General features: G+C 38.1%; 1 protein-coding gene across 5 annotated transcripts; it reads left to right on the plus strand.

Annotated features, from left to right (window-relative positions):
* The first annotated feature begins 11,568 nt into the window (after positions 1–11,568).
* On the plus strand, positions 11,569–20,658 carry stm (starmaker). Of its 5 annotated transcripts, none has more exons than XM_030410537.1 (12): positions 11,569–11,594; positions 16,174–16,232; positions 16,359–16,376; positions 16,704–16,754; positions 16,859–16,897; positions 16,982–17,014; positions 17,160–17,189; positions 17,494–17,526; positions 17,866–19,083; positions 19,739–19,789; positions 19,945–19,989; positions 20,302–20,658. In XM_030410537.1, the coding sequence occupies exons 1-11, from the start codon at positions 11,584–11,586 to the stop codon at positions 19,953–19,955; spliced, it is 1,554 nt and encodes a 517-aa protein (XP_030266397.1). In that variant the 5' UTR covers positions 11,569–11,583; the 3' UTR covers positions 19,956–19,989; positions 20,302–20,658. The 5 variants fall into 5 exon arrangements, with proteins under 5 accessions (XP_030266397.1, XP_030266400.1, XP_030266401.1 ...); XM_030410540.1 differs by lacking the exon at positions 19,945–19,989 and having other exon boundaries at positions 17,866–18,530; positions 18,588–19,083; XM_030410541.1 differs by lacking the exon at positions 19,945–19,989 and having other exon boundaries at positions 17,866–18,356; positions 18,414–19,083.
* Positions 20,659–26,478: the final 5,820 nt, after the last annotated feature.

Below are 26,478 nucleotides of genomic sequence, written 5' to 3' on the forward strand. Positions count from 1 at the left end.
TCCTCCAGACTGAGATCCCTCTGATAGAACCTGAGGAACAATCAGAGCAGAACAATGACGCGTCACCTGGAATACCTGGACTGGGTCCTGAATATGAGTGTTACGGTTAGACTGAAGTCTCTTTCTGTGAGACAAATCACACACACACGCACGTGCGTAGCAGGAGGACTTCACCTGTCAGCACGGTTACTTCACCTGTTCACCTGTACTAGATGTGTACAGGTGAAGTCAGGTGACTTTATTTATATATTTACATTACAGTTTCTCTTCAGAAGCCTTAAAATCTGTACAACACACTGAGACCTTCAACTGGGATATCACAGAACATTTCAGTAACGTGAGAACATCAGAGAACCTTTCTGTAACACAAGAACAGCAGAGAACCTTTCTGTAACACAAGAACAGCAGAGAACCTTTCTGTAACACAAGAACAGCAGAGAATATTTTGATAACTTGAGACCATCAGAGAACCTTTCTGTAACACAAGAACATCAGAGAACATTGTAATAAATTGAGAACATCAGAGAACTTTTCTGTAACACAAGAACAGCAGAGAACCTTTCTGTAACACAAGAACAGCAGAGAATATTTTGATAACTTGAGACCATCAGAGAACCTTTCTGTAACACAAGAACATCAGAGAACATTGTAATAAATTGAGAACATCAGAGAACTTTTCTGTAACGTGAGAATATCAGAGAACATGTTGACAAACTTGAGACCATCAGAGAACCTTTCTGTAACACAAGAACATCAGAGAACCTTTCTGTAACACAAGAACAGCAGAGAACCTTTCTGTAACACAAGAACATCAGAGAACCTTTCTGTAACACAAGAACATCAGAGAACCTTTCTGTAACACAAGAACAGCAGAGAACCTTTCTGTAACACAAGAACAGCAGAGAATATTTTGATAACTTGAGACCATCAGAGAACCTTTCTGTAACACAAGAACATCAGAGAACATTGTAATAAATTGAGAACATCAGAGAACTTTTCTGTAACGTGAGAATATCAGAGAACATGTTGACAACATGTTGGTCTTGAAGTCCTCACAGATACTGAAATACTTAACAGAACCTCTGTAGGCTTCTTCACCTCCTCTAACTAAACATTAACACAGACACCTGAAACTCTCACACACACACACTCCTCTCTCTCTCTCTCACTCTCTCAATTCAATTCAATTCAATTCAAAGGGGCTTAATTGGCATGAAAGTTTTAAAAAACAACAATATTGCCAAAGCATCTTGTCCAAACATTTGGACATTAACAACTTAACACAAACACTAACACACAACATCAAGATTGATTTTCATTAATTTACATTTATGTTAATTATATGCGTGTGTGTGTGAGTGTGTGTGTGTGTGTCAGTCACTCTATCTCTCTCTGTCTCTCTCTCTGTCTCTCTCTGTCTCTCTCTCTGTCTCTCTCTCTGTCTCTCTGTCGCTCTCTCTTTCTCTCTCTCTGTCTCTCTCTCTGTCTCTCTCTCTGTCTTGGTGACATTTAGGCTGATATATAAATCACCAGGCTGGCCGGTCAGAGCCAGAAGATTCCTGCAGTACAATACTGAAGTACTGTTACCTGTCTGCCTATTTGTGTGCCTACCTGTCGTACTGATCCAGGGAACTGTCTGACCTCGCAGCATCATGTTCACCAGGTATGTCCATGTTTGTTTCAGTCAGATTATGCTGCAAAATAATGATGATGTGACAAACTCCAGAATGATGAATGAATGAACATGATGTTCCACAGTTAGGAAGTAAACAACCTGCAATAGGATCAGATGGTGAGACAGAGACAGGTGAAAGTATCTTCCAGCAGTTTATTAATTCTTATAGTTACATTACTGTTTGTATGCACTGTGTGCATGAGTGTGTGTGGTTAGCAGCCTTCTATGCAACATGTGTGAAATCTTCTGCCTCTTCTGGTTCAAAGAATTTGTATTTCTGATGTGAAATGAACCATTTAAATTCAAATTCAGACAAATCATTGAAAAAAACCAATTCAGACATTTACAAATAAAATAATGTAATGTTTGATAATAATAATAATAATAATAATAATGATAATGAATGAGTCATGTGACATCGAAGGTGTTTCATCACTCACTGACTGCTGATTGGCTGCTACAGAGAGGTTAAACCAGTGAGTGTGTGTGTGTGTCTGTAAATACAAACTTTCTGAACACAATCAGAGAGATCAAATTTAAGTTCCAAGCTTCGGAGCAAATGTCTAATTATCAAATGAGACATCACATTGACGATATTGTCGTCCTCGCTGATAAGAAATTAATAAAATCAGTCTCTCTCTGCTCAGGGATATTGATGTTGGGTGCTGCCTGGACCTCTTTAACTCCTCCACTGGTCTGTCAGCGCCCTCCTCAGGCTGCAGACGTCATTACAGCAACACTATAAACAAAGAAGACGCTGACGTCTTAAATCGGCTCCTGTCTTGGTCTTTTCTTACCGAGCCCATGTATTTTCCTCTAGCGCCACCTTCAGGAGGAACATCAAACTGAGCTATTGTTTTGTATTTCTGTTTCACTTCTGTAACTGGCCAGTCACAGGGCAGTCTGAAGCAGAGTCAAAATTAAACTACAGAGACAGACCATGCTTTTATTGAATGGGTTTTATTATTCACACTAGCAGCCTGGTTTGGGAACCTCTCTTTGAAAAACAAAAACTCACTTAACCAGATAGTAAAGAGATAATAATAAAGAGAAGTCTAAGTCTAAGTCTAAGTAAAGTGGTCCAGCAGGCTGATTGGTGAGCCACAGCTCAACGTGGAGGCCCTGTTCACAAAACAATTACAACGCATATGTGGTTCAATTTTAAAGGACAGTTCCCACCCATTGCACAATAAGTTTCAGCTTCTCCCCTCTGGGCGCAGGTTTAAAATCCCCAAGTGCAAAACAAAAAGACACAAAAAACAGGTTTGTCCCTGCAGCTCTTACACTGAAGAATAAGTAATTACTTTATTTTGCACAAATGATAAATTATTGCTGCTTTTACTTATTTACTCATTGTTGTTATTTATTTACATTTTTTTTACTTTGTACTTATCCATTTAATCTTTTTTACAACCTAAATAATTGTTTTTTTGATTCATCTTGTATGTATATTTTTTCTTCTTATATTTTACTATCTCAGAATGACCTAGACCTGTAAGAACTTCTTAAAACTTTTAAGATTCTTTTTTTTTCTTTCCTTTTTTCTAGCTTTCACTGTCCTGAGTTTGGATGATGTGTGTTTGTGTCTCTATGTATCCCATATGTGTGGGTAATGACTCTGCTGCTGAAAACAAAATCTACCTCTGGGTACTAATAAAGGAACTTGAACTTGAACTTGAAGAGAATGAGTCATTAAATGGGACCTCTGTATGGTGACCCTGTTGGGACCCAGGTCTCAGTCTGAAGGATGTGTTTGTTGCAGGAACGTTGTTGTTCTGTTCTCTCTCTTCATCCTACTGGTGGAAGGCGACCTGGACTCAAACGGTGAGATCTAACTAATATCTTTTCTGATTGATCATCAGATTAAAATAGTATTACAGTTTGATCAACAGGTCATTTGGCTGATGTATTGAGGTTTAATGAAACATTTTGTGTTTGCAGATGCTGGAATACAAGCCATGTCAACAGGTAGATCACTTCTTCATCTGTCATCACTCATACCTGAAATGTTTGTATGTAGTCTAACCTGTCTCTACATCACCTGTCGATCTTCTCTGCCTGTCAGATAAAGACTCCACATCTGACGAAGCCCCCACAGGTGAGTCAACAGTTTTCAACTTCTAAAAAGGGCAAGGGGTTTTTTAAAAAGAAAAAGATTTTTGGTATATAATGATAACGTTTTGGTCTGAAAACACTCACAGATATTTTACCATAAGTCAAATAAAATGGGCCTCAGAAAGGGGTTGATCCGAACCCAGAATGGTTCCCTTAGGATCTCCAATTAACATCCAGTGTCAGTTTTTATTAGTTTACCTGAGTTTTGACAGAGTGTTTTCCAATATGAAGTCAGCGATAAATCAGTGAAATTACATAACTTTTCAAGTGTGTTGATGGAAATGGTTTGACTCGTAGATGAAATATGTTTAGTAAATATCGTTTCATATTAAAATGAACAGTTTTCCCATGTTGTCAGTTTAGTTAGTATTGAGTTTAACATCCCCAGAAATTGTGACTCAGGTAAGATGTTGTTTTTTTGTTTCAGAGAGTATGAACGCTGTCTCTCCTGATCAGCCCGGTAAGAGTTCACATCTGATACTCTGCAGAGAAATACCAAACACAATCTTTTTTATATTTCCACACTGCTAGAGAGACATTATGATCTCTGCTGTGGACAAAATAGTGCAGTTTTAAAACTGAAACTTTGTTCTTTACAAATCATTTCATCATTTAATAATGAGTCAGCAGACTTCAATAAAGAGAAACATTCTCACACGTCTTCAATTCAGAGTTAGGATGAACTACTGAATATCAAAATAATGTCCAACAATGATGTCAAATTTAACAGTGGAAGTAGAAATACTCGGCTCACATCACACTTCACTGGTTAGTAGCTGAAACTAGTCCGACTGGTGGGAAACATGTTGAGCATTTAAACCCAAACTTTTCACACAGACAGAAGAAGAATCACAAATCACAAATCAAGGCCTGCAACAAAAACGTGTAATATGTCGTTTTAATGACTAGTTATTAATAACTAGTAGTTTCCTTTTCATCAGGGTTTAAATTGTATTTGTCGTCAGTTTCCACTCGTCTGGCAGATGACTTAGGTAAGATAGATCGATAGATAACCATCTATCGATCTATCTATCTATCTATCTACCCTAACCAGTGTTGGGAAAGTTCACTTTCTACATGATCAAGTTCAAAGTTCAGTTCACAAATTTTAAAATGAACTAGTTCAGTTCATAGTTCATAATTCAACATTTTTAACTAAGTTCACAGTTCTGAAAATGAACTAGTTCATAGTTCTTTTTTTTCTTTCCAATATGTTGATGCGAGCTATTATTTTTCAAAATTATTGCCACAGCCCATATAGAACCACAGACAGCTATTATTCTATCAGTTTTAACACTGAAACTGCAGCTCACCCACAATATTCTGCAGAACCAGGTTGTCCAGCTGCGGCTGGGAGATGAAGACAGCGGAACCGCTACTGTACGCCGTTAATGCAATTTGGGTGGTAGAGGATCTGTTTTGGCTCGCTGTTGCCGTGTCTTTTCATTTTTTATTCACTTGCACGTACCTTGAAAGGCTCGCCGGGTGCTTTAGTTCAATGTGCCGTTTCAGGTTTGCGGTACAGGATAGAGTAAACATTGAAAATAAAATACATAAATAAGTAAATAAATAAATAATTTTTAAAAAAGAAGAAGAAGAAAGGGAAAAATAAAATAATAAATAAATAGATATTTCAGACAGTGGCTTCAGGGAAAAACTTTTCATTATGACTCAGTAAGGTATTACTTTTTTTGTTATTTAACAAAATCAGAGATTTAAGCAAAGAGCTCAGTTCCAGGAGAAAAGGTGCAAATTTAGGAAGTGATTTTGCAAATTTTTGTTTGTGAATAAATCATTTTGCATAGGATAACAAAGTTCATCATGTGTTCAAGAGCATTATCTTCTGGGTTAACATAGCAAATAACATGTTCAAGGGTAAGAGAATGGACAGAGTTAGCAGCATCAAAAAAATTAGATTCAACATCACTTCAAAACTTTTTACATATATCACAATAAAAAAACAGATATGAAGCCTTCATTTGTTTTTGTCTCCATGCTTAGCACATTGATGACGCATGCGGCGGTGCGACTCTGAGGTGGCTGGTGTCGCCAGTATTGTGTCTGTTCAGGACGAATTCATCTGTGTTCGTTTGGTAATGCCTCACTGCATGTTTGGTATGCAGCTGTTTCTGTCGGAAATAGTTAAGTTTCGTTTTGATCGAAAGTAAAGCGAGTTGCGTGTAGAAACCTCTCGTCCAGCGTCCTTTTTATACACAACAGCCAGACTGGGTGATTTTCCGCTACATATTACTGTTCACGGTGTGTTTTAGCCGGTTTTTGCCTGGAAGGCTTGGATGGAAATCTGGCACTGTCTTGAATGAAGTTAAACTGTGAGAACGCGCCATTCACAAACGTCAGAATGAACGCGTTCACAATAACGTTCATCAGGTAGAAATACAGTACGTTCAGTTCACATTCGCCCAAAATATGAACAAGTTCATGAACGATCGTTTATTGAACGCGTTCAGGCACAACACTGGCCCCAACCCATCTGTCTATCACAGATCAATTTATTAACCTAATAATAATAATAATAATTGATAACAATAATAATAAGTAAAAAATTAGCGTGATAACAGATCATTGAATAATGATAAACAATGATTTGTTTCAGATACCAGCAGCTCCAGTTCAGAGACTGCAGACGGTGAGAACACAACATAGATACATTCAATGCATACATCCATGACGTCCATACGTACACACATACATCCATGGCGCCCATACGTACACACATACATAGAAGAACATATATCGATACATTTAACCTTTGACTCAAAGTAATTTATGTACTTATTTTCGTATGTTCATTCATTTATTCATCCATTGAATTAAATGTTGCTTATTGTAGCTCCAGCAGCCAGTCAGGTGACATTACACGGTATGTCTGGTTTTCTTCTTTTACCTCTGAATATCTCTTTAAATTTCAGCATTTATGATTTTTTCTGTTGATTGATAGCTTGATAGCTTGATAGCTTGATTGATTGATTGATTGATTGATTGTAGAACCTGCTGCAGCTGCTGCAATCAGTGTGGAAGAAGAAGATGGTGAGATGAATGCATGCTACATGATACTACAAGATATTGTATTAAACTATACCATGACATACTAAGCTAAATAACATGATATATAACACACAACAGCCCAAATAACATTAACATATATAAAACTGGCTGAACTATGAGGGGGAATGACATCACCCTGGTCAAAAATGGCATTTAAAAATAAACAGTTTGGGAAATTTCAAAATAAAAATGATATCCAATAAAAATGTGTTCAAATGAAAGTTCACACATGTATCATACATTTTTGGTTTGTTTATAAAGGTAATATTTTTGAGTGAATATTTATCTCATATTGTCTTTGCTGGTTGCTGATATAGAACAACTTTGTTTAAAACTGTTTTTCTAACAGAAGATGAGCGCTCCGACTCTGAAGAAGGAGGGAAGAAAAAGTTGAGCTCCCGTTTGGCCAAACCTCAGAGCCCAGCCATGCTGCCACAAAACCCAGTGGGCCTTATCAAAAGCCCCTCCCATCTACCTCAGAGCCCCGCCCTCCCCCTTCAACCAATCATTCCTCAGCCAAAAACTCTGGTGAGGAACCGAACGTCAAAGAGACGATCCAGGACCAACCGCCCTCAGATATAAGACGATTACGCACACGCAGTATCACACATGTAGTAACACACACGTAGCAACACACACGTACGTAGGTATAAAAACATCTTTCATACATTGATAAAAGAGACACACAAACATTTGATCTGAAAACTTGTTTGTGAGTTCGTTTTTGTCACATTTAATGGTATCATAGGATGAATTTAAGAAATAACCTAAATTGTTTTCTAACTCAAAGCTTGGACTGATCATTTATTATTTTCAGTCAGTTTGTCTGGGTCTGTCAGTGTCTGGCCCCTGATATGTTTAATGTATTGGGCCCCTGATATGTTTAATGTATTGGGCCCCTGCACCGCCTGTTTTCAATCAGCTCAATTTATTTGAGTTTTAGGTAGTTTTTCCTTTTTTTTTTTTTTTTTTTTTTTTACATTTATTCATTAATAATTCTTAATTGTAATCAAAAATTGACACATGTTCTCATGTTCTTCTTGACTTTTGTCATATTTGAATAAAGTTTAAATGAACTGAGCATTAATTCCAGCTGACCTCTGACCTCTCACCTTATGACCCCATGACCTCTGACCTCTGAGCAGGTCTGTCAGCATCACTCCTTTACCTGCAGTCACAAGAGACATGTTTCACATTATAAAAGTGTTAACTCGGCTCAAACATCACCAAATCTTTTCTCCTTTTATGTTCCTACATAAGGACACCGCACAATCTCAGTAGTGTCACTCTCTCTCTGTGCCGCTTGTTATAAATAAAAACTTTTACAGGTGAATAATAAACTTTGAAATGTTTGAGAAAAGTGTAAAAATCCACCAGCTGCATCATTGCCCTTCACATCCAGACATCAGTTTGAGATTGGAAACCTTCAGAGAACACAAACAGCAGTAACATCTGTAATTAAAGGCCTGACAAAATCACTTGGCCCGTGTGTGTGTGTGTGTGTGTGTGTGTGTGTGTGTGTGTGTTTCACAGTATTTCCTTGTATGTGACTTGTTTGTGGGAAATCCCATCAACTCACTGTTCTGGAAACTTTTCCTCTTCTATTGTTCGAAACATGTCTGCTGTAGTACTTCCTGCTTAGCGGCAATAATGAGGCAGTTTGTGTGTGTGTGTGTGTGTGTGTGTGCGAGGAGCTGAACATTCAGATATCATGGAGCTCTTTGGAGGCCCAAGTGAAGCCTAGCAGTTTCCTCTGCTCATGCCACAGCTATAGAAGAGTAACAGTTAGCTGTAGAGGTTAACTGTGATGCTAATGCCCAGCATGAATCTAAAATCAATCAAATCTCAACACAACCTGAGAGTGCTCAGAAATGGATGTCTGGTCTGAGAGATAGAACAAACTACTTGGGGCTTGCGGCTAATGGAGGTGCTTGTGCTCACTTCAGGCTGAAGATCAACAGGGTGCAGCATGAACTGGTCCTCATCCAGGGGACAAAGAGGCACAACCACATCTAATTCTTCATGTACGTCAAAATGTCCTGGAGGAGATACAAGGGAGTTTACTACATCATATACATCTACAACTGATGCTGCTCCGAAGCAGGTTCTGGTCGAGATCGCAGAATCACACATGGAAATGTTCCACCTTCTGACCAATCAATTCGCTTAGTGTAAAAGCTGTACTCCTGTAGGACGACCCCGTCCTGTTGTCTTTACTTATTATTTTCCTATTATTGTGCTTTTTTTATCCTGATGTAATTTCACAGATTCACCTTATCATAAACATTCAAACCGGTAGCGTTAAATGAACTAAGATTCTGTTTAACATTTCATCATTGCTGTCTGACCATCACAGAGCAGAGGCTCATCCAGCTGTGCACATAGCCTGATGCCTGAACCTCAACATACCCAGGATCTGTTTCTCTCCTGTGGCTTCCCAAACCAAAACATCACAATCACACAACGCTGGTTATCAAGTCGGTAAATCAACCCAGATTTTCAGCAAACATTTAGAATATGGACAGGTCTACCCACACTAGAGTAGAAGAAGAAGTTGAACATATAATCGAACCTGAAAACACACAGTTACAGCTGAGAGATGAGGGACGGACAACCGATGGAAAGATTACCAACTGTGTGAATGTCAACAAAGTTTTTCCAAGATTTGGAGAAACAGGCCTGTAATGTGAGTGGTTTAGAAATTCCCCCAGTTTTTTAGAAATGTTCTAATGACAATGTCATTACAGTCAGTAAAAGTATTGTGTTTACATTATGAACAGTCTCTTTAAATTTTCTCTCTTCCACTGCTGTAAGAAACATCAAGTTAGAGTTATTTTTAGTGCTAAAAACATGTCAGAAATGGTCGGCTGAACCACAATAAGCTTCAGTTGATTTCAGGGAAATCTAAGACACCGGCAACAGAAAGTTGATCTACATCTGAAGCAGAGTTCACAGTTCTCAGTAAGTCGAATAAAGACCAATTGAAAAATCTCTGAGGATAACCAATCAAAGAGCCCCATCTGTGGTCCATTTCCAGGTCCAGGTCCAGGTCAAGGTCCTGGTCAAGGTCCTGGTCCATGTTGTTTCCAGGCAGTCTGAAGGGTTATTTTAAACTGGTCTGGAATCTGGTCCATCAGGTTTGATTGTTGTTTGTCGCTCACTCTGCATAACTAAAACAATTCAGGTGTTAACAAAAGAGGTAACTGACAGGAACCCTGATCCTTTACTGGAACCTTCAGGTGTGTTTAACCAGAAACTGTGTCACAACTGCTGCAGGTAAAACTCTGACAGACACTTTAATATGTAATAATTAGGGCTGTCGCTCGATCAACATAGTTAACTTAGTTAATTACATAATTGTCCGTAGTTAACTCGTGATTAATCACAAATTAACTTTGCATTTTCTATCTGTCTAAATACACCAGTACAGTGTTTTACACTCGTATCAACATGAGTGGACAAATCTGCTTTTCACAAATGCTTAATATTATACAACCCAAAACAACAGAACTGTCCAGAATATTCTCCAGAATAACCTCAAAGGTTCTGCATGCTCAGAAAATATGTTGAAAGTATAACTTGACAAAGTATTATCTGAGACTGGACTGGACCGGTGCTCAGTTCACATCCACAGTAAATGTAAAATACTTTGTTCTTGGGGAGAGAACCCTCTGGAACAGAACTTCAAAAGATTCTTTTCTTTTTCCATTTCTGCTCATGGAGGATCGTTTCTGCTGCCATCCACAATGTTTGGAATTTGCATTATTGTGTTATTATCGCATTAACTTTGACAGCCCTAATAATGATGTAAAACAGCAAATAAATGAATATGACATATTGATGTTAACATCATTAATGATCAATTCATCATGACTGTCATTAATACATGATGAGGGGTGAAGGTCATGTGACAGTACTCAGAGCGCACGTTCACTGTCACCAAACCACATTTAAAAAACCCTTAGTTAGCTGAAGTTGTGTATGTGAAGTTCGGTGTGTGTGTGTGTGTATCATCAGTAACATGTTAATGAGATGTTAATGAGGTTTAAAGCAGTCTGAGTCATGGTATTTCTTGAATGAACTGCTTCCTTCTCCTAAAATCTTTGTGTTCCAGGTAAAAACTGTCCAACCAGTTCTCCTCATAATGAGAACAACATACCTGACATAGTGCGCACACACACACTCACAACACACACAGTGTACATATTATTTCTACATTTCCTGGTAGGAAACGTGTGAAAACTTTATGATCCGTAACATTAAACTCTACTTCATGTGTTTATTGTTCAGACTTTAATTTTTCTAAACCCATTTAAATGTGGTGTAAATCTTGTTTAAACTCTGTTCCAAATGTCACTTTCACTTCATGTAAACCTGGTGTAAACCCAGTATAAACCTGCCGTAAACCCAGTATAAATGTGTAAATCTGGTGTGGTAATAATGTAAGTAGAAACATCACAATGAGAGAAGCTGCTCTCATCTGGTGTTTTGTTAGTTAACTATTGATTCAGTGAACTTAAACTGGAAAAACAATGTGAAGCTGAGTGTAGAGGCTCAGACAGACAGGTAGAGCAGTGATCAGAGGGACTTAGAGGTGGTGGAGGTGGTGCAGGAGGAGGAGGAGGAGGAGGAGGAGGAGGAGGAGTATAAAAAGCTGCTGCTCTCTTTCAGCTCAGTTCAGACTCTCAACAAAGTGAAGTTTGGTTTGTGTCGACCAGAACAACAACATGCTGCGACGGTGAGTTAAAAACTTTATGAAACTGTTTGAGTTTTACACATCAGAACACTAAGAGAACTATTTGTACTACACGATACTATATACTAAACTATTTAGTCATTCATTCTTCATCACTGATGCTGAACATGAAACTCAGCAAAAAGCTTATAAAATGTCTTTTATTAAATATTTAATGGGATCTGTGGAGACATTTCAGCTGTAAACACTGTAAAAGAGTATTTAGCCAACATTGCTCTGTTAGAACAGTTTGTGCTGCCACACCTGCTTGTTCTAATTCAACTGTCAAGTGATCTCACGTCAGTCCGTATGTAGTTTACTACAGTTTCATACTTTACTTCGGCTTGGGACTTCTTTTTTCTCCATAACTTTTACAAAAGAAAAATATTTGACTCTTGTCCATCACAATATTTCGCAGATGTTATAGTAATCACATGAATCATTATGACGTGAAGCTGCAGGTCACACAGTTCCAAGCAACTTTTCTATTATAGTTGAGCTAATATTTCAGCTGCTGACAGTATCAGTGTTTAGGTTAGGTTCATTGGCTCAGCAGAAGGACTTCAGTGTTTCAGCTGCAGTCATTCGACTCTCAGATGAACCTCAAAGCTCATATGTCTCTTTGAGGATCTGAGCTGCCCTTCATTGTTTCTTTCTATACATTGAAAAGAAGAAATGCTTTGTTTCTTTGCTCTCTGTGGAGAAACCACAAAGAAGTGCAGTCATTTAACCCTTCAGACCGGTTTCACCCTCCAGTCAACACAAGTCATATTCAACACTTTGGATTAAGCACTTTACATTCTTTATATTTGTCACTTTACCTTCTTTATGTTTGTCTCTTTACCTTCTTTATGTTTGTCACTTTACATTGTTTATATTTGTCACTTTACATTGTTTATATTTGTCACTTTACATTCTTTGTTTGTCACTTTACCTTCTTTATGTTTGTCACTTTACATTGTTTATATTTGTCTCTTTACATTGTTTATATTTGTCACTTTACATTATTTAAGTTTGTTACTTTAGTCTTTATTTTTGTCATTTTACATTCTTTATGTTTGTCACTTTACATTATTTATATTTGTCACTTTACATTTTCATATTTGTCACTTTACTTTATTTATATTTGTCACTTCACATTTGTCACTATACATTATTTATGTGTCAATTTACATTTTTATATTTGTAACTTTACATTATTTATGTTTGTCATTTCGCATTTGTCACTTTACATTCTTTATGTTTGTCACTTTACGTTCTTTATGTTTGTCACTTTACATTATTTATGTTTGTCACTTTACATTCTTTATTTTGTCACTTTACGTTCTTTATGTTTGTCACTTTACATTATTTATGTTTGTCACTTTACATTCTTTATTTTGTCACTTTACGTTCTTTATGTTTGTCACTTTACATTTTCATATTTGTCACTTTACATTCTTTATATTTGTCATTTTACATTCTTTATGTTTGTCACTTTACATTATTTAAGTTTGTTACTTTAGTCTTTATTTTTGTCATTTTACATTCTTTATGTTTGTAACTTTACATTATTTATGTTTGTCACTTCACATTTGTCACTATACATTATTCATGTGTCAATTTACATTTTTATATTTGTAACTTTACATTATTTATGTTTGTTATTTCGCATTTGTCACTTTACATTATTTATGTGTCAATTTACATTTTTATATTTGTAACTTTACATTATTTATGTTTGTTATTTCGCATTTGTCACTTTACATTCTTTATGTTTGTCACTTTACATTTTCATATTTGTCACTTAACATTCTTTATGTTTGTCACTTTACATTCTTTATATTTGTCACTTCACATTCGTCACTATACATTATTTATGTGTCAATTTACATTTTTATATTTGTAACTTTACATTCTTTATGTTTGTCATTTCGCATTGTCACTATACATTCTTTATGTTTGTCACTTTACTTATGTTTGTCACTATACGTTCTTTATGTTTGTCACTTCACATTTTCATATTTGTCACTTTACATTTTCATATCTTTCACTTTACATTTTCATATTTTTCACTTTACATTTTCATATTTTTCACTTTACATTCTTTATGTTTGTCACTTTACATTTTTATGTTTGTCACTTTACATTATTTAAGTTTGTTACTTTAGTCTTTATTTTTGTCATTTTACATTCTTTGTTTGTAACTTTACATTATTTATGTTTGTCAATTCACATTTGTCACTATACATTATTTATGTGTCAATTTACATTTTTATATTTGTAACTTTACATTATTTATGTTTGTTATTTCGCATTTGTCACTTTACATTCTTTATGTTTGTCACTTTACATTTTCATATTTGTCACTTAACATTCTTTATGTTTGTAACTTTACATTCTTTATATTTGTCACTTCACATTTGTCACTATACATTATTTATGTGTCAATTTACATTTTTATATTTGTAACTTTACATTCTTTATGTTTGTCATTTCGCATTGTCACTATACATTCTTTATGTTTGTCACTTTACTTATGTTTGTCACTTTACGTTCTTTATGTTTGTCACTTCACATTTTCATATTTGTCACTTTACATTCTTTATATTTGTCACTTTACATTTTCATATCTTTCACTTTACATTTTCATATTTTTCACTTTACATTCTTTATGTTTGTCACTTTACATTTTTATGTTTGTCACTTTACATTATTTAAGTTTGTTACTTTAGTCTTTATTTTTGTCATTTTACATTCTTTGTTTGTAACTTTACATTATTTATGTTTGTCACTTCACATTTGTCACTATACATTATTTATGTGTCAATTTACATTTTTATTTATTTATTTATTTATTTATGTTGTTTGTTTCGGACATGTCAATTCATAAGCATCACATTTCATCATTGTTCAAATAATACAACACACATGGCCGAAAGGGAAAAGCGGGAGAAGCCAAAGCTTATCAAGTCCCGCCCCCATTACCCACAGTATAAAATCTTCATTCTGATCTTTTCTTGTCTTTTGCAAATTACTTTTTTCTTTTCTTCTCTTTTTTTCTTTTGTTATGACCTTTGACAAAACATATTACAGCAGTAGCATACAGAGCTGAATTCAAGCTCTAGACAGTACATACAGATTACATGTGTGTCTGCACATGTGTCCATATTAGTCCATCATGAGTGAACAACAGTCTCATCTTATGGCCTCATCTTATAGCCAGGCTTGCCACAAAGTCAGAATATCCAATTGAGAGAGAGCAAAAGTCCAGTGTATTTATTATTTGTTGAGATGGTGTTGGGATGGTGTAAGAGCCCTTTAATGCATTTTCATGTTATTCATCAGTCTCCTCTGCAGCTTTTATGGCTGCTAGCTTCGCCATGTCCTCCCGATTGGTGGCTACATCAACTCGCATCTGTATCACGAAGTCGCGGATTGTTGAGATGTCAGAGCGTATCCCGACCACAGCACTCCGAGTATTGGCGTTGTCCGCCCTCGCACTGGTCCGCTCAGTAGCGATCTTTCTCATTTTCCAATATTGCATAAAGATTCCAAATCCCAAAGCGATCGTTCCAATTGTCATGAACGTGAACATGTGAACATGTATATTTGTAACTTTACATTATTTATGTTTGTTATTTCGCATTTGTCACTTTACATTCTTTATGTTTGTCACTTTACGTTCTTTATGTTTGTCACTTTACATTATTTATGTTTGTCACTTTACATTCTTTATTTTGTCACTTTACGTTCTTTATGTTTGTCACTTTACATTTTCATATTTGTCACTTTACATTCTTTATATTTGTCACTTTACATTTTCATATCTTTCACTTTACATTTTCATATTTTTCACTTTACATTCTTTATGTTTGTCACTTTACATTTTTATGTTTGTGACTTTACATTATTTAAGTTTGTTACTTTAGTCTTTATTTTTGTCATTTTACATTCTTTGTTTGTCACTTTACATTATTTATATTTGTCACTTCACATTTGTCACTATACATTATTTATGTGTCAATTTACATTTTTATATTTGTAACTTTACATTCTTTATGTTTGTCATTTCGCATTTTCATATTTGTCACTTTACATTCTTTATATTTGTCACTTTACATTTTCATATTTTTCACTTTACATTCTTTATGTTTGTCACTTTACATTTTTAGGTTTGTCACTATACATTCTTTATGTTTGTCACTATACATTTTTATGTTTGTCACTATACATTCTTTATGTTTGTCACTTTACATTCTCTATATTTGTCACTTTACATTCTTTATGTTTGTCACTTTACGTGTTTATGTTTGTCACTTTACATTCTTTATGTTTGTCACTTTACATTATTTAAGTTTGTTACTTTAGTCTTTATGTTTGTCACTTTACATTATTATGTTTGTCACTTTACAGTCTACATGTTTGTCACTTATTTAGTTGTCATTTTATTTAGTGGTACAAACAGTTTAATATTTATAGACTGAAATACACTATTGACTCTGACGGAGTGTCTCTTCCTGTACGACAGTACATTGCAGGAAAACAATATGCAAACATGTTGCAGTCAAATCAACCTGTTCACTTTGCATGCATGTTACAGGTGTGTTGTGTTGCTGCTCCTTGCTCTCGCTGCTGTTTCTCTGGCAGCTCCAGTCACTGGTAAGCTATGATCATTTGTCAACAATGTTATTAGTAGCAACAATCAATAGGTCCACTTAATGTTCAATATTAACTTTTAAATAATCATTGCTTTCCTTTATTGCCTTTCTCTCTCTCTGTCTGTAGATCAACCAACAGATAAAGGTAAAATAAATGTTTAAATCCTGGTCGTTATTGTCATTCAGTACATTAAATCTTACCGTTTAGTTCAGGCTTTGACCTTTGACCTTGTAGAGACCCCAGTCCTCATGATGACATTCGATCACCACAGAGAAGCCAATCAGAGTGCAGACTGTTACTCATTTTAATGTCTTGTCAGCGACACTTACTGACTGTACAGTACAACAAATACTACATGATCATTACATGATCAGCTGATCATTACATGATCAGCTATTTGTGAGATTAACGTTAAGTCATTGATTGTTATATCATCACTGTTTCTTGCATGGACGCTTCTGAACATTGAAGATTTAGAGAACGTTAAAAACCTGCTGAGGAGCCGGGAAAACTCACAGACAAGTAACAGAACAACACAAATACTCAATCTATATGCAAAATTCTACACACACTGTACACACATGTATATAAACTGTACATTTAATCAAGTTGATTTGTTTCAACAGCTTCTGCTGACAACAAAACACCAGATGACACAAGCACAGGTAACCTTTCTGTCTCTACCTGCCTGTTCATCTGTCTGTCTGTTTACTTGTCTGTCTGTTCACCTCTCTGTTCACCTGTTCCAGGTGCCTCAGGTGTGTCTGTCAGTCCTGATTCAGGTCAGTTTGTAGTCTAATGAATCTTAAATGAATGAATCTTCATCTAAGTCAGTTCAAATGTGAATCAAATGAAATTCCAGCTTAAACTCTGATTGATGGAAAGTTTCACATCCGTTTCATTTGAAATGTGTTTGTGATTCTTCAGATGATACCAACACCTCCACAGACGCTGCAGGTGAGAATATAAATGTATTTTATTTTCTTTCTTTAGTGTATGTGACTCAACATGGATTGATCATTGATCAGGTCAACAGGGCTCAGACCAAGACACAAAATAACCAGAAAGAGACACAAATGACTGAAAGATGAACAGAAATCAAGTACAGCTGTTTAGAGCCTTGACCCAAAAGAACCTGACTCTCACACGAACCCTGTTCATCGGTGCTGATCTAGTGAGACAACAAATACGATAACACAGACGATAAAACAGACGACAGTAGGGACGACATTTTTAATGTTTTGTGTTTGTGATTCTTCAGATGACACTAACAACACCTCAACAAACGCTGCAGGTGAGAATACAGATTTCTTATGTTTCAGTCTTTAGTTTATGTAACTCCTCGATGTGGACTGATCACCGATCGGGGCTGATATACAAACACTGCTGCTTCTTGATCAAACAGACACATTGATGTCTTTGTTTGTTTGTGTGTTTGTTTGAGTAATTTTAATGTAGCTCACATAGGTCATATATTTCACACTGCAGTCTGGCAGCCACAGGATAGGCGCACTGATTGGCTGGACTCATATCTGAATAATCACTAACACACACCTGTTTGGTTACAGATTGACTGCTGATGTTTCCCATAATAACGAATAATTGATGAGTGTGAAATATGTTTGATCCTCAGATGCTGCAGAAGACAGCAAGGACAAGAGTGACGTAAACACTACCGATAAGTCTGACAATGAGACTGAGGCTGAGGAACAGGATAAAGACGAGTCTACGACTGAGGCTGAGGATGTAGAGGAGGGTGATAGTAAGGATGATGATGTAGATGAGGATGATAGTAAGGATGATGATGTAGATGAGGATGATAGTAAGGATGATGATGTAGATGAGGATGATAGTAAGGATGATGATGTAGATGAGGATGATAGTAAGGATGATGATGTAGATGAGGATGATAGTAAGGATGATGATGTAGATGAGGATGATAGTAAGGATGATGATGTAGATGAGGATGATAGTCAGGATGACGATGAGACTAAGGAGTCTGAGGATCAGGCTCAGGAGGAAGATGAAAGTGAGGTTGAGGATGAGACTAAGGAGTCTGAGGATCAGGCTCAGGAGGAAGATGAAAGTGAGGTTGAGGATGAGACTAAGGAGTCTGAGGATCAGGCTCAGGAGGAGGATGAAAGTGAGGTTGAGGATGCAACTAAGGAGTCTGGGGATGAGGATGAGACTCAGGAGGAAGATATTGATGATAAGGATGATGCAGATGAGGCTGATAGTACGGATGAGGATGAGACTAAGGAGTCTGAGGATCAGGGTCAGGAGGAGGATGATAGTGAGGTTGAGGATGAGACTAAGGAGTCTGAGGATCAGGCTCAGGAGGAGGATGATAGTGAGGGTAACGATGAGACTAAGGGGTCTGAGGATGAGGACAATTCTCAGGAGGAAGATGATACTGAGGATAAGGATGAGACTATGGGGTCTGAGGATGAGGATCAGGGTCAGGAGAAGGATGATATTGAGGGTACGGATGAGATTCAGGTGTCTGACGCTGAGGTTCAAGGGGAGGAGCAAAATGAAGACAATGCAGTAGAAGGGGAGGAGAGCTTGTCTGAGGAGGACAGGGACGTTTCAGACAGAATGGAAGGAGCTAGTGATGAGGGCCCAGAGGATGAAGACACAGATAGTATGATGGAAGATGAAAATGAAAATCAAGGTAAAGATGACAGTGACGAGCCTGAAACAACAGAGGCCGACAGTGATGCAGACTTGTCAGCAGAAGAGGATGAGGAGGATGTTTCAGAAAGTGAAGCTGACAGTGACAGCACTGAACCAACAGATACAAACATGCCAGAAGACGAGGATGAGCAGCAGAGTGCTCTCTCCACTGAAGGTAAACACACTGACGACTGTTTCATCAGGTGTTAGGGTGTACTTCTAATAAAGAAGAAGAATTCAGGTCGTTTTCCAAGTTGACGTAGAGAGTCAAAAGTATAGACCAGGGTTGAGTTCAAGTTCTTTACATCAAAAATCAACATTATAAAAGTTTTAGGATCAGAATTTAAATATGAGAATAGGTGAAAGATGGAGATGAAAATGAGAAGTCAAAGGACAAACAAAGACTTCAGAGGAAGCAGCTGACAGACAATGTTTGTTCCCTCCTTTATATTTACCAGATCCAGACAGCAACTCAGCTTATTTATGGATTCATTTGATTCTGGATCTAAAAGTAATTTCACACCTACTAGATACTAAAATGGAGGTCAAATGAAAGATAAAGAAAAATACAAATTAAATTGAGTCGAGGTGAAGAATTCAGGTGTGGAAAAGTTTAAAGCAGTGAAAGCGCAAACAAATAATCAAAATCCAGAGTCAAAGTAGATTAATTAGAGACACAAAGACATCCGGGTTCAGACAGACACTGTGGAGGTCATTGTCTTTGTTTACTGAGACTTCTTATGATAATCTCACAGAGGCAGTGCTGACCACACTGTGGGTGGAGCCTGTGTGTTGATGTTAATGAGTTGTTATCTTGTTTGTTGATGCAGCGACACCTGTTGACCAACCAGATAAGAGAGATGACCCCGCCACCACTGACGGTAAAGGTCACACCCTTCTGTGACACCACACTGCCTCACAGCCAATCACAGTTCAGATCCACTTGAATCCACTGAGTTGCAGGAGAGAGAATAAACCAGTCAAACCAGTTTGAGAGCAGTGACAGAAGTGACACTTCTCCATTTTCTCCTTTCAGTCATGAATTAGTCGCTTGGACTCTGTGGGAGCTCAGCAACTGCAGGTAAAATCAACTCACATATGTTGACTGCTGATGAACGTAACTGTAACTGGAAGTGTAACTATGAAGTCAACATTAAGTAACTAAGTAACTACTTACTTTGGTTGTGACACTCAAACTGAAATGAGTCGACTAGAGTCAAAACATTAGATTCTGTGCTGTGTTAACGGGGAGTGGGAACAAAAGACACTCCTGATGAGTGACAGTCAAACAGGAATCAATCAATCAATCACAGAAGTTAATCGATCAGTTCTGTCATGTCACAAACAAACAACAACAATTATCAGCGAGTGTTTGTGTGTTTTATCCCATCAGAGCCGGCCCCATGGTGGACTCAGTTACCATGACAACAACAATAAGAACTCCAGCTTAACTTCGACCTCCAGCTTCCATTTTATCAATCAATCCATAAATCACTGTGTTTATCACATGCAATTATATAAGGCTCAGTCTCAGTCTCCACTGACTTCAGGCTCTGAGTCCATGTCTTTAACCTGTCTTACTGTCTGCCTGTCTGTCTGCTCTGTGCTCACACGTGTACATACAGCCATCGTTTACCTGCTGACCTGAGATCTGCTCTGTGTTCACATCTTTTACTGTACAACATTCATGAAGGACGAACGATTGTCTGTCAGCAGAGGAACTGCTAATAAAGTCTGAATTTTCTCACGAGTCTCCGAGTCTTTCTTTAATCGTGTTAATCTGTGATCAGAGAAACAGCAGCGACAATCTGGGTTAGAGTATCAGAGCAGATTATAGAAAACCTTTTTAATACAGACTCAGATAAATGAAACATTAAAATGATAAAAGAATTCACAGTTACACTTGTGTCTGTCTGTAAGTTTTAATTAACAGGTTACATATTTCAGATGTCTTTGAAATTACCCTGAGTGAGACCACAACTACCTCAAAACCAATTAAATCAAAAAACATAAGTTCATAATGATATTCTGATATTTTCTAATAAACAGCTGCAGATTAATTTAATACATTTACAGCAAACTTCAAAGCTAGTTTCTGTCCAACCTGCAGGTCAGTTTTTAACTTTCTGCATCCTCACCAAGTCAGTCTGTCACACACACACACACACACACATATACGAACTCACACACACACACACACACACACACACACACACATACGAACTCACACACACATGCACAGTTATCATGTGTGGGTACTTAATAATTTATTTTGTATAATCTTGTCTCAGAATTAACAGACTTAACTTGAGTGTTGTGAACACATCAACAGACAGAGTGTTCCACCTGTGTTATTTTACCTGGATCTCATCTTCATTCACCTGTTTAACTAGTTGTTCCAACTGCACAGCGTCACTTTAACCTTCATTTCTGCACCTGTTTGGCACCTGTTGATACTCATGTACAGGACTGTCAAGCAGGTGGATGCTAAAATTTAAGCTTGTTGTGGACGATCACGTGTAGCTGATTCCAGGTGTGTTGGAGGGGTAGGAGTCAGGTTACCTGCTGCTGCAGGTCACTGGTGTGGAAGACTGACTCCTGAGAGGAGCAGATGAAGTTTCCCTCAGACGATGAATAAAAAGTGACCTGCAGGTCCAGAGAGGTTAAGTGACACACACACACACACACACACACAGAGGAAAGGAGGTAACCATTGTGAGGTAACGGGTGTTTGTTTCAAAAAGCTCCTGATTGGTTAATGGAGGTCGTAACCATGGCCAACCCCAGGCCACAGGGAGTGAATCAATGGAGCCTTACACACCAGTGTGTGTGTGTGTGTGTGTGTGTGTGTGTGTGTGTGTGTGGAGGGGGAGGTGTAAAATAAAACTTTGGTTTGGTAAAACAAAGGTACATTTCACATCGAAGCTGCTGATAGGTCGATATCTGTGAGAAAGGATTTACCTTTACCGGAATCCCACACAAACAAGCAGAGGTAGAAGAAGTACAGCTGTGGGGTTAGAATCAGGTGACCCCTTACTTTTCTATTTCCTTAGACCCTCGATTCGAGTGAGGAAAAACTTAATATGTTGATGGAAAAAAGACCTTTTAACAGGGTAAAAAAGAAAACGATGGAAGAAATCTCAAGAAGAGCCACAGAGGAGGATCCCTCTTCCAGGACACAGACATGCAATAGATGTTGCGTGTACAGAAAAGAGCAACAATTCACAGTTTACAAGTTACATTAACAGAAAGTCTGATACAAAATATATGTAAAGTGAGTGGATCCAGGAGACGACCGAGCAGGATGAGGCATCACCAAGTGGAGCCCGAGCCACACGACCTCCTGTCCACCATGATGACCTGGAAGAGTGCAGGCCACAAAAGATAATTAGTAATAGACAGAGAGAGGCATCAGATTTACAGAAATATAGATATAAGGAGATAATGAAACATAGCAGAGCAATGATCCAGCAGAGCCCAGGGTGTGAACATCCAGATCTGTCAGTATTTCAAGGCAGCAGGAGCCCGGAAGAGGTAGATGGTGACCGCTGGGCCTGAAGTAATTTAACTTATGTGCTCTGTCTGGATTTACTCACTCGAAAGGTCAAACTCTTGATTTAATTTTATCCTGGGATGTAAAGGTTAATGATGTCAAACATGTAGATCCAAGTTGACTCCTCTTTAACGTGGTGCCTTGTGTCTCCTGTCGCCAGACCACAAAACTAGAATTTTACAAATTCCTCCATCTTGGATGAAACCATCAGACGAAAACATCTCATGACCAAGACAAATGACAATATTTGGGGGCTTAAACAAAAAAGTGAAGTGATAGTTCAAATCATCCAAACTCACATCTGGAACGTCTCAGTTCTCTGCTTATTGGTGCAGAGGTTAAGATGTCAAGAGCTGCAAACTGAAAATCAGTCCGACTCAAGAGTGTTGTTGAACATTAGGAGCTGTATAATTGATCCTGCGACAAGCCATCCCCAAATCCTTTTGATAAACCTCATTCATGCTCATTTCATTTTCTCCATCCACACTAGTTTGGTGATGAAAATCTGTGCAGAAATTCTCGAGAGATGGGCAACTCTTTACAGAAGATGGTTCATGAGAATTGGATGTATTACACTGAAACATGTGTTGAAGCTTGACTCAGGAGATAAGACTCAAGCACTACAAGTGACAACACAGTACCGTCAAACTATTCTGAAGTTCACCCCTCATTCACCTAGACCTACCTAAGGGTTCTGTCTGGTACTGGACTCTAAAAACAGAGCTGAACTCACTCCAAAAGACCACCTTTACCTCCACCTACCTTTAGCCTAAAAAAGGGCCTAACCTCTTTGTCAGTTCTCACTCCCAACACATTGAATACAGCAGCCTGGTCAGTGGCTCTACACTGGAGCATCAAAACTGTAGTTTCCCTCTCGTGTCACTTCTTAAAGTGCTGTTCCAGTGAGAGGAGTGATTGTAGAAGGGACGGTGTCATAACCCTTCACCTGCTCTATATCACATGTTTGAACGGGCGAGAACGGATGACAGAACCTTTTCAGAGACTCTGGAACAACTGACCCGAGGAGATCAGAGCTTAAAACTATTTTTAATCACTGTTAATTTCCACTTTTACATCCTTTATTTGTTTATTTAAAAAAAAAAAAAGCTTCTTGGCAATTTTGTCTGTTTGATGAGATCTTAGTTTTAAAGGAACCCAAAAAAGTTCACTCAAAAAGTAAAGTCCAGTCATCATCTCCTCCCTCCATGCTGATATAAAGTCAGGTAAAGTGTCGTAGTCCACAGAACAGTTCTGGAGCTTCACAGTACAACAGAGTTGCATCATTCTGCTAGACAACTGAAGTAGCTGGAGCCTGCAGAAGCCCAGAGATTCCAGACATTATACACACCACCCCTGTGGTCGAGTTCATGCACCCACTTTTTAGCAGCTACAGTGAAGATTTCAGCTTTGAAGGAGTGTAAATAACATCTTGGAAACACTTTACTTTTACGTTCATGTTGGTATACAGCTTTATTTACTGGTAAAGATGTAGTTTAAGTATTTATTTGTGTATTTGTTAACCATGTAACTGCTCCAGAGGAGGCTGGTGTATAAACTCATGATGACTGTACAGTATAACAGAGCTGCAATAATAGAAAATATTTAATATATGTTGATGTATTGATTATACAGGATAAATAGGTGGACTAAAGACTTAACCAAAATCTTTATTCTAATTAGTATTTACACCAGTGTGAGCTGAATTAATTACACTGTGATTCTGTATCAATTGTAGATCTCCAGTAAGTTCTAATGAGTGTGAGTGAGTTTGAATTATCTTCAATACTGAATCATGTTATGTCTAGTTGTCTGTTCCCTCAGTGTTTCTGGAGTCTCATTAGCTTTGTGTTGCTCCCACAGCTCTTGGTTACAGTTGGACATCAGGATCAAAGGTCCAGGTGAGCTGCAGTCATTCAGAACCGAGCTGGACCAAACTATACCTTAATGTGCCCTTAATTCCTCTTCTGGACCAAATCCCAGAGTCCAACTCGGCTCCAGCTCAGTTCTGGTTTCAGGACGTCCTGCTGCAGATGGATGCAGACTCACGTTCTGCCCTGATTCCCACAGACAGCAGGAAAACCCCTTCAAAATAAAAGCACAGAAGGTCAGTAAGTTTTCAAGCGTGTAACACTGAAAGAACAACTTCATTTTCCTTTTTCAGTCTGTTTTATACAGCCACATCTACACACTCTACCACACAAGGACTAAAACTACTATAACTACAACTACTATTCTATGTAGGAGGAAGGAGGACTTGGCAGGGGAGGAGGTGAAGGGGGAAGGAGGAGGAGGGACAGAGAGGAAGAAGGTTATGGATGTAGTTCAGAGGAATGTTGGCAACTTTATCCCTGGAGCTCTATATCACTCATAAAGCTTCTATTCTATATGTCCACTAAGCCTGAACACACACATAGTGACACACAGAAACTCACACAGTAAAACACACACATCAAAACATGAACGCACATTAACAAACACACAGTAGTATATAGTTACATACCCAGAAAAACACAAAGAGTGACACAAAAAGTAACACACAAGTATAAATGTTAACACTGACAATTCAGGTTTTGTTTGTACATTAACATTGTGGGTGTTATATGATAAAGACTTGTCTCTATGTAAATTAATATTGTTGGTGTGAATTGTTAATATTTAAATGTTGGGTTATAAATATGCAGGGCCGTTTCTGTCCCTTTGGGGGCCCTATGCAAGATGCTGTTTGGTGGCCCTGTTTTGTTAAACTACGATGGATAGAGTCCTAACCTTTTCAGGTGATCCACAGAGATCCAACAATTTGTTACATTTTAAGAGGAAAACAAGCTGTAGTCCTGAAAACCTCTCAAATTAACATCTAACTCCTTCGGTTGACCCACCAGAGCACGTTGAACTGATAGAACATGATAATACAAGGTGAACAACGTGGATCCTCTACAGGTCGATACATGAAACTGATGCAGTGTTCCTCAAAAATGTTTGTTTTAAATTGTAAAACATTTTTAATCTTAAAGTGAAACTCTCGCCAAAAAGCAACCAAGGCTTTCTTTGTGATTGAATATGAGTCAAACCTTCATGTAAATGCATAATTACAACGAAAGAGGCACTTTTAATATTTACGTAGTTTCCTTTTCGGGCAAGCTAATTTTCAATGGAGTGCAGGGGCACTTTTACGCTAGCATCAAAATCGCTAGTTGTAGTAGTTCAAAAACCTTCTTTTTAGTACTCTGCATACACAAACAATGTTCTCAATGCTCGTGTTCATGTGTAGAGACCCTGGTGATACTATGAGCAAAGTTTCACGTTGTGTCGAGCCTTCTTAGTGTTTTAAAAATAGCGTGCCATGCACCCCATTAAAAATTAGCTTGCCCGAAAACAAAAGTGCAGTAAATCTTAAAAGTGCCTCTTTCGTCGTAATTATGCATTTTCGCAAAGGTTTGACTCATATTCAATCACAAATACAGTCTCGGTTGCTTTTTGGTGAGAGTTTCCCTTTAAACATCCTGGTCCGGTGGTGCTGAAGGCAGCTCTGCTGCCTCCTGGTCCGGTGGTGCTGAAGGCGGCTCTGCTGCTTCCTGGTCCGGTGGTGCTGAAGCCGGCACTGTTGCTTCCTGGTCCGGTGGTGCTGAAGGCGGCCCTGCTGCTTCCTGGTCCAGTGGTTCTGAAGCCGGCACTGCTGCTTCCTGGTCCGATGGTGCTGAAGGCGGCTCTGCTGCCTCCTGGTCCGGTGGTGCTGAAGGCGGCTCTGCTGCTTCCTGGTCCGGTGGTGCTGAAGCCGGCACTGTTGCTTCCTGGTCCGGTGGTGCTGAAGGCGGCCATGCTGCTTCCTGGTCCGTTGGTGCTGAAGGTGGCCCTGCTTCTTCCTGGTCCAGTGGTTCTGAAGCCGGCACTGCTGCTTCCTGGTTCGATGGTGCTGAAGGCGGCTCTGCTGCCTCCTGGTCCAGTGGTGCTGAAGGCGGCTCTGCTGCTTCCTGGTCCGGTGGTGCTGAAGGCGGCCCTGCTGCTTCCTGGTCCAGTGGT

Source organism: Sparus aurata, unplaced genomic scaffold (assembly GCF_900880675.1).
Source record: "Sparus aurata unplaced genomic scaffold, fSpaAur1.1, whole genome shotgun sequence".
Taxonomy (NCBI): Eukaryota; Metazoa; Chordata; class Actinopteri; order Spariformes; family Sparidae; genus Sparus; species Sparus aurata.

Excerpts from the sequence above, each read along its gene's own strand:
- stm (XM_030410536.1), top strand. Across the intron at positions 16,898-16,981 it reads ACCAGATGACACAAGCACAG|GTGCCTCAGGTGTGTCTGTC; the intron begins GTAACCTTTCTG and ends CACCTGTTCCAG. Across the intron at positions 17,190-17,493 it reads CACCTCCACAGACGCTGCAG|ATGACACTAACAACACCTCA; the intron begins GTGAGAATATAA and ends GTGATTCTTCAG.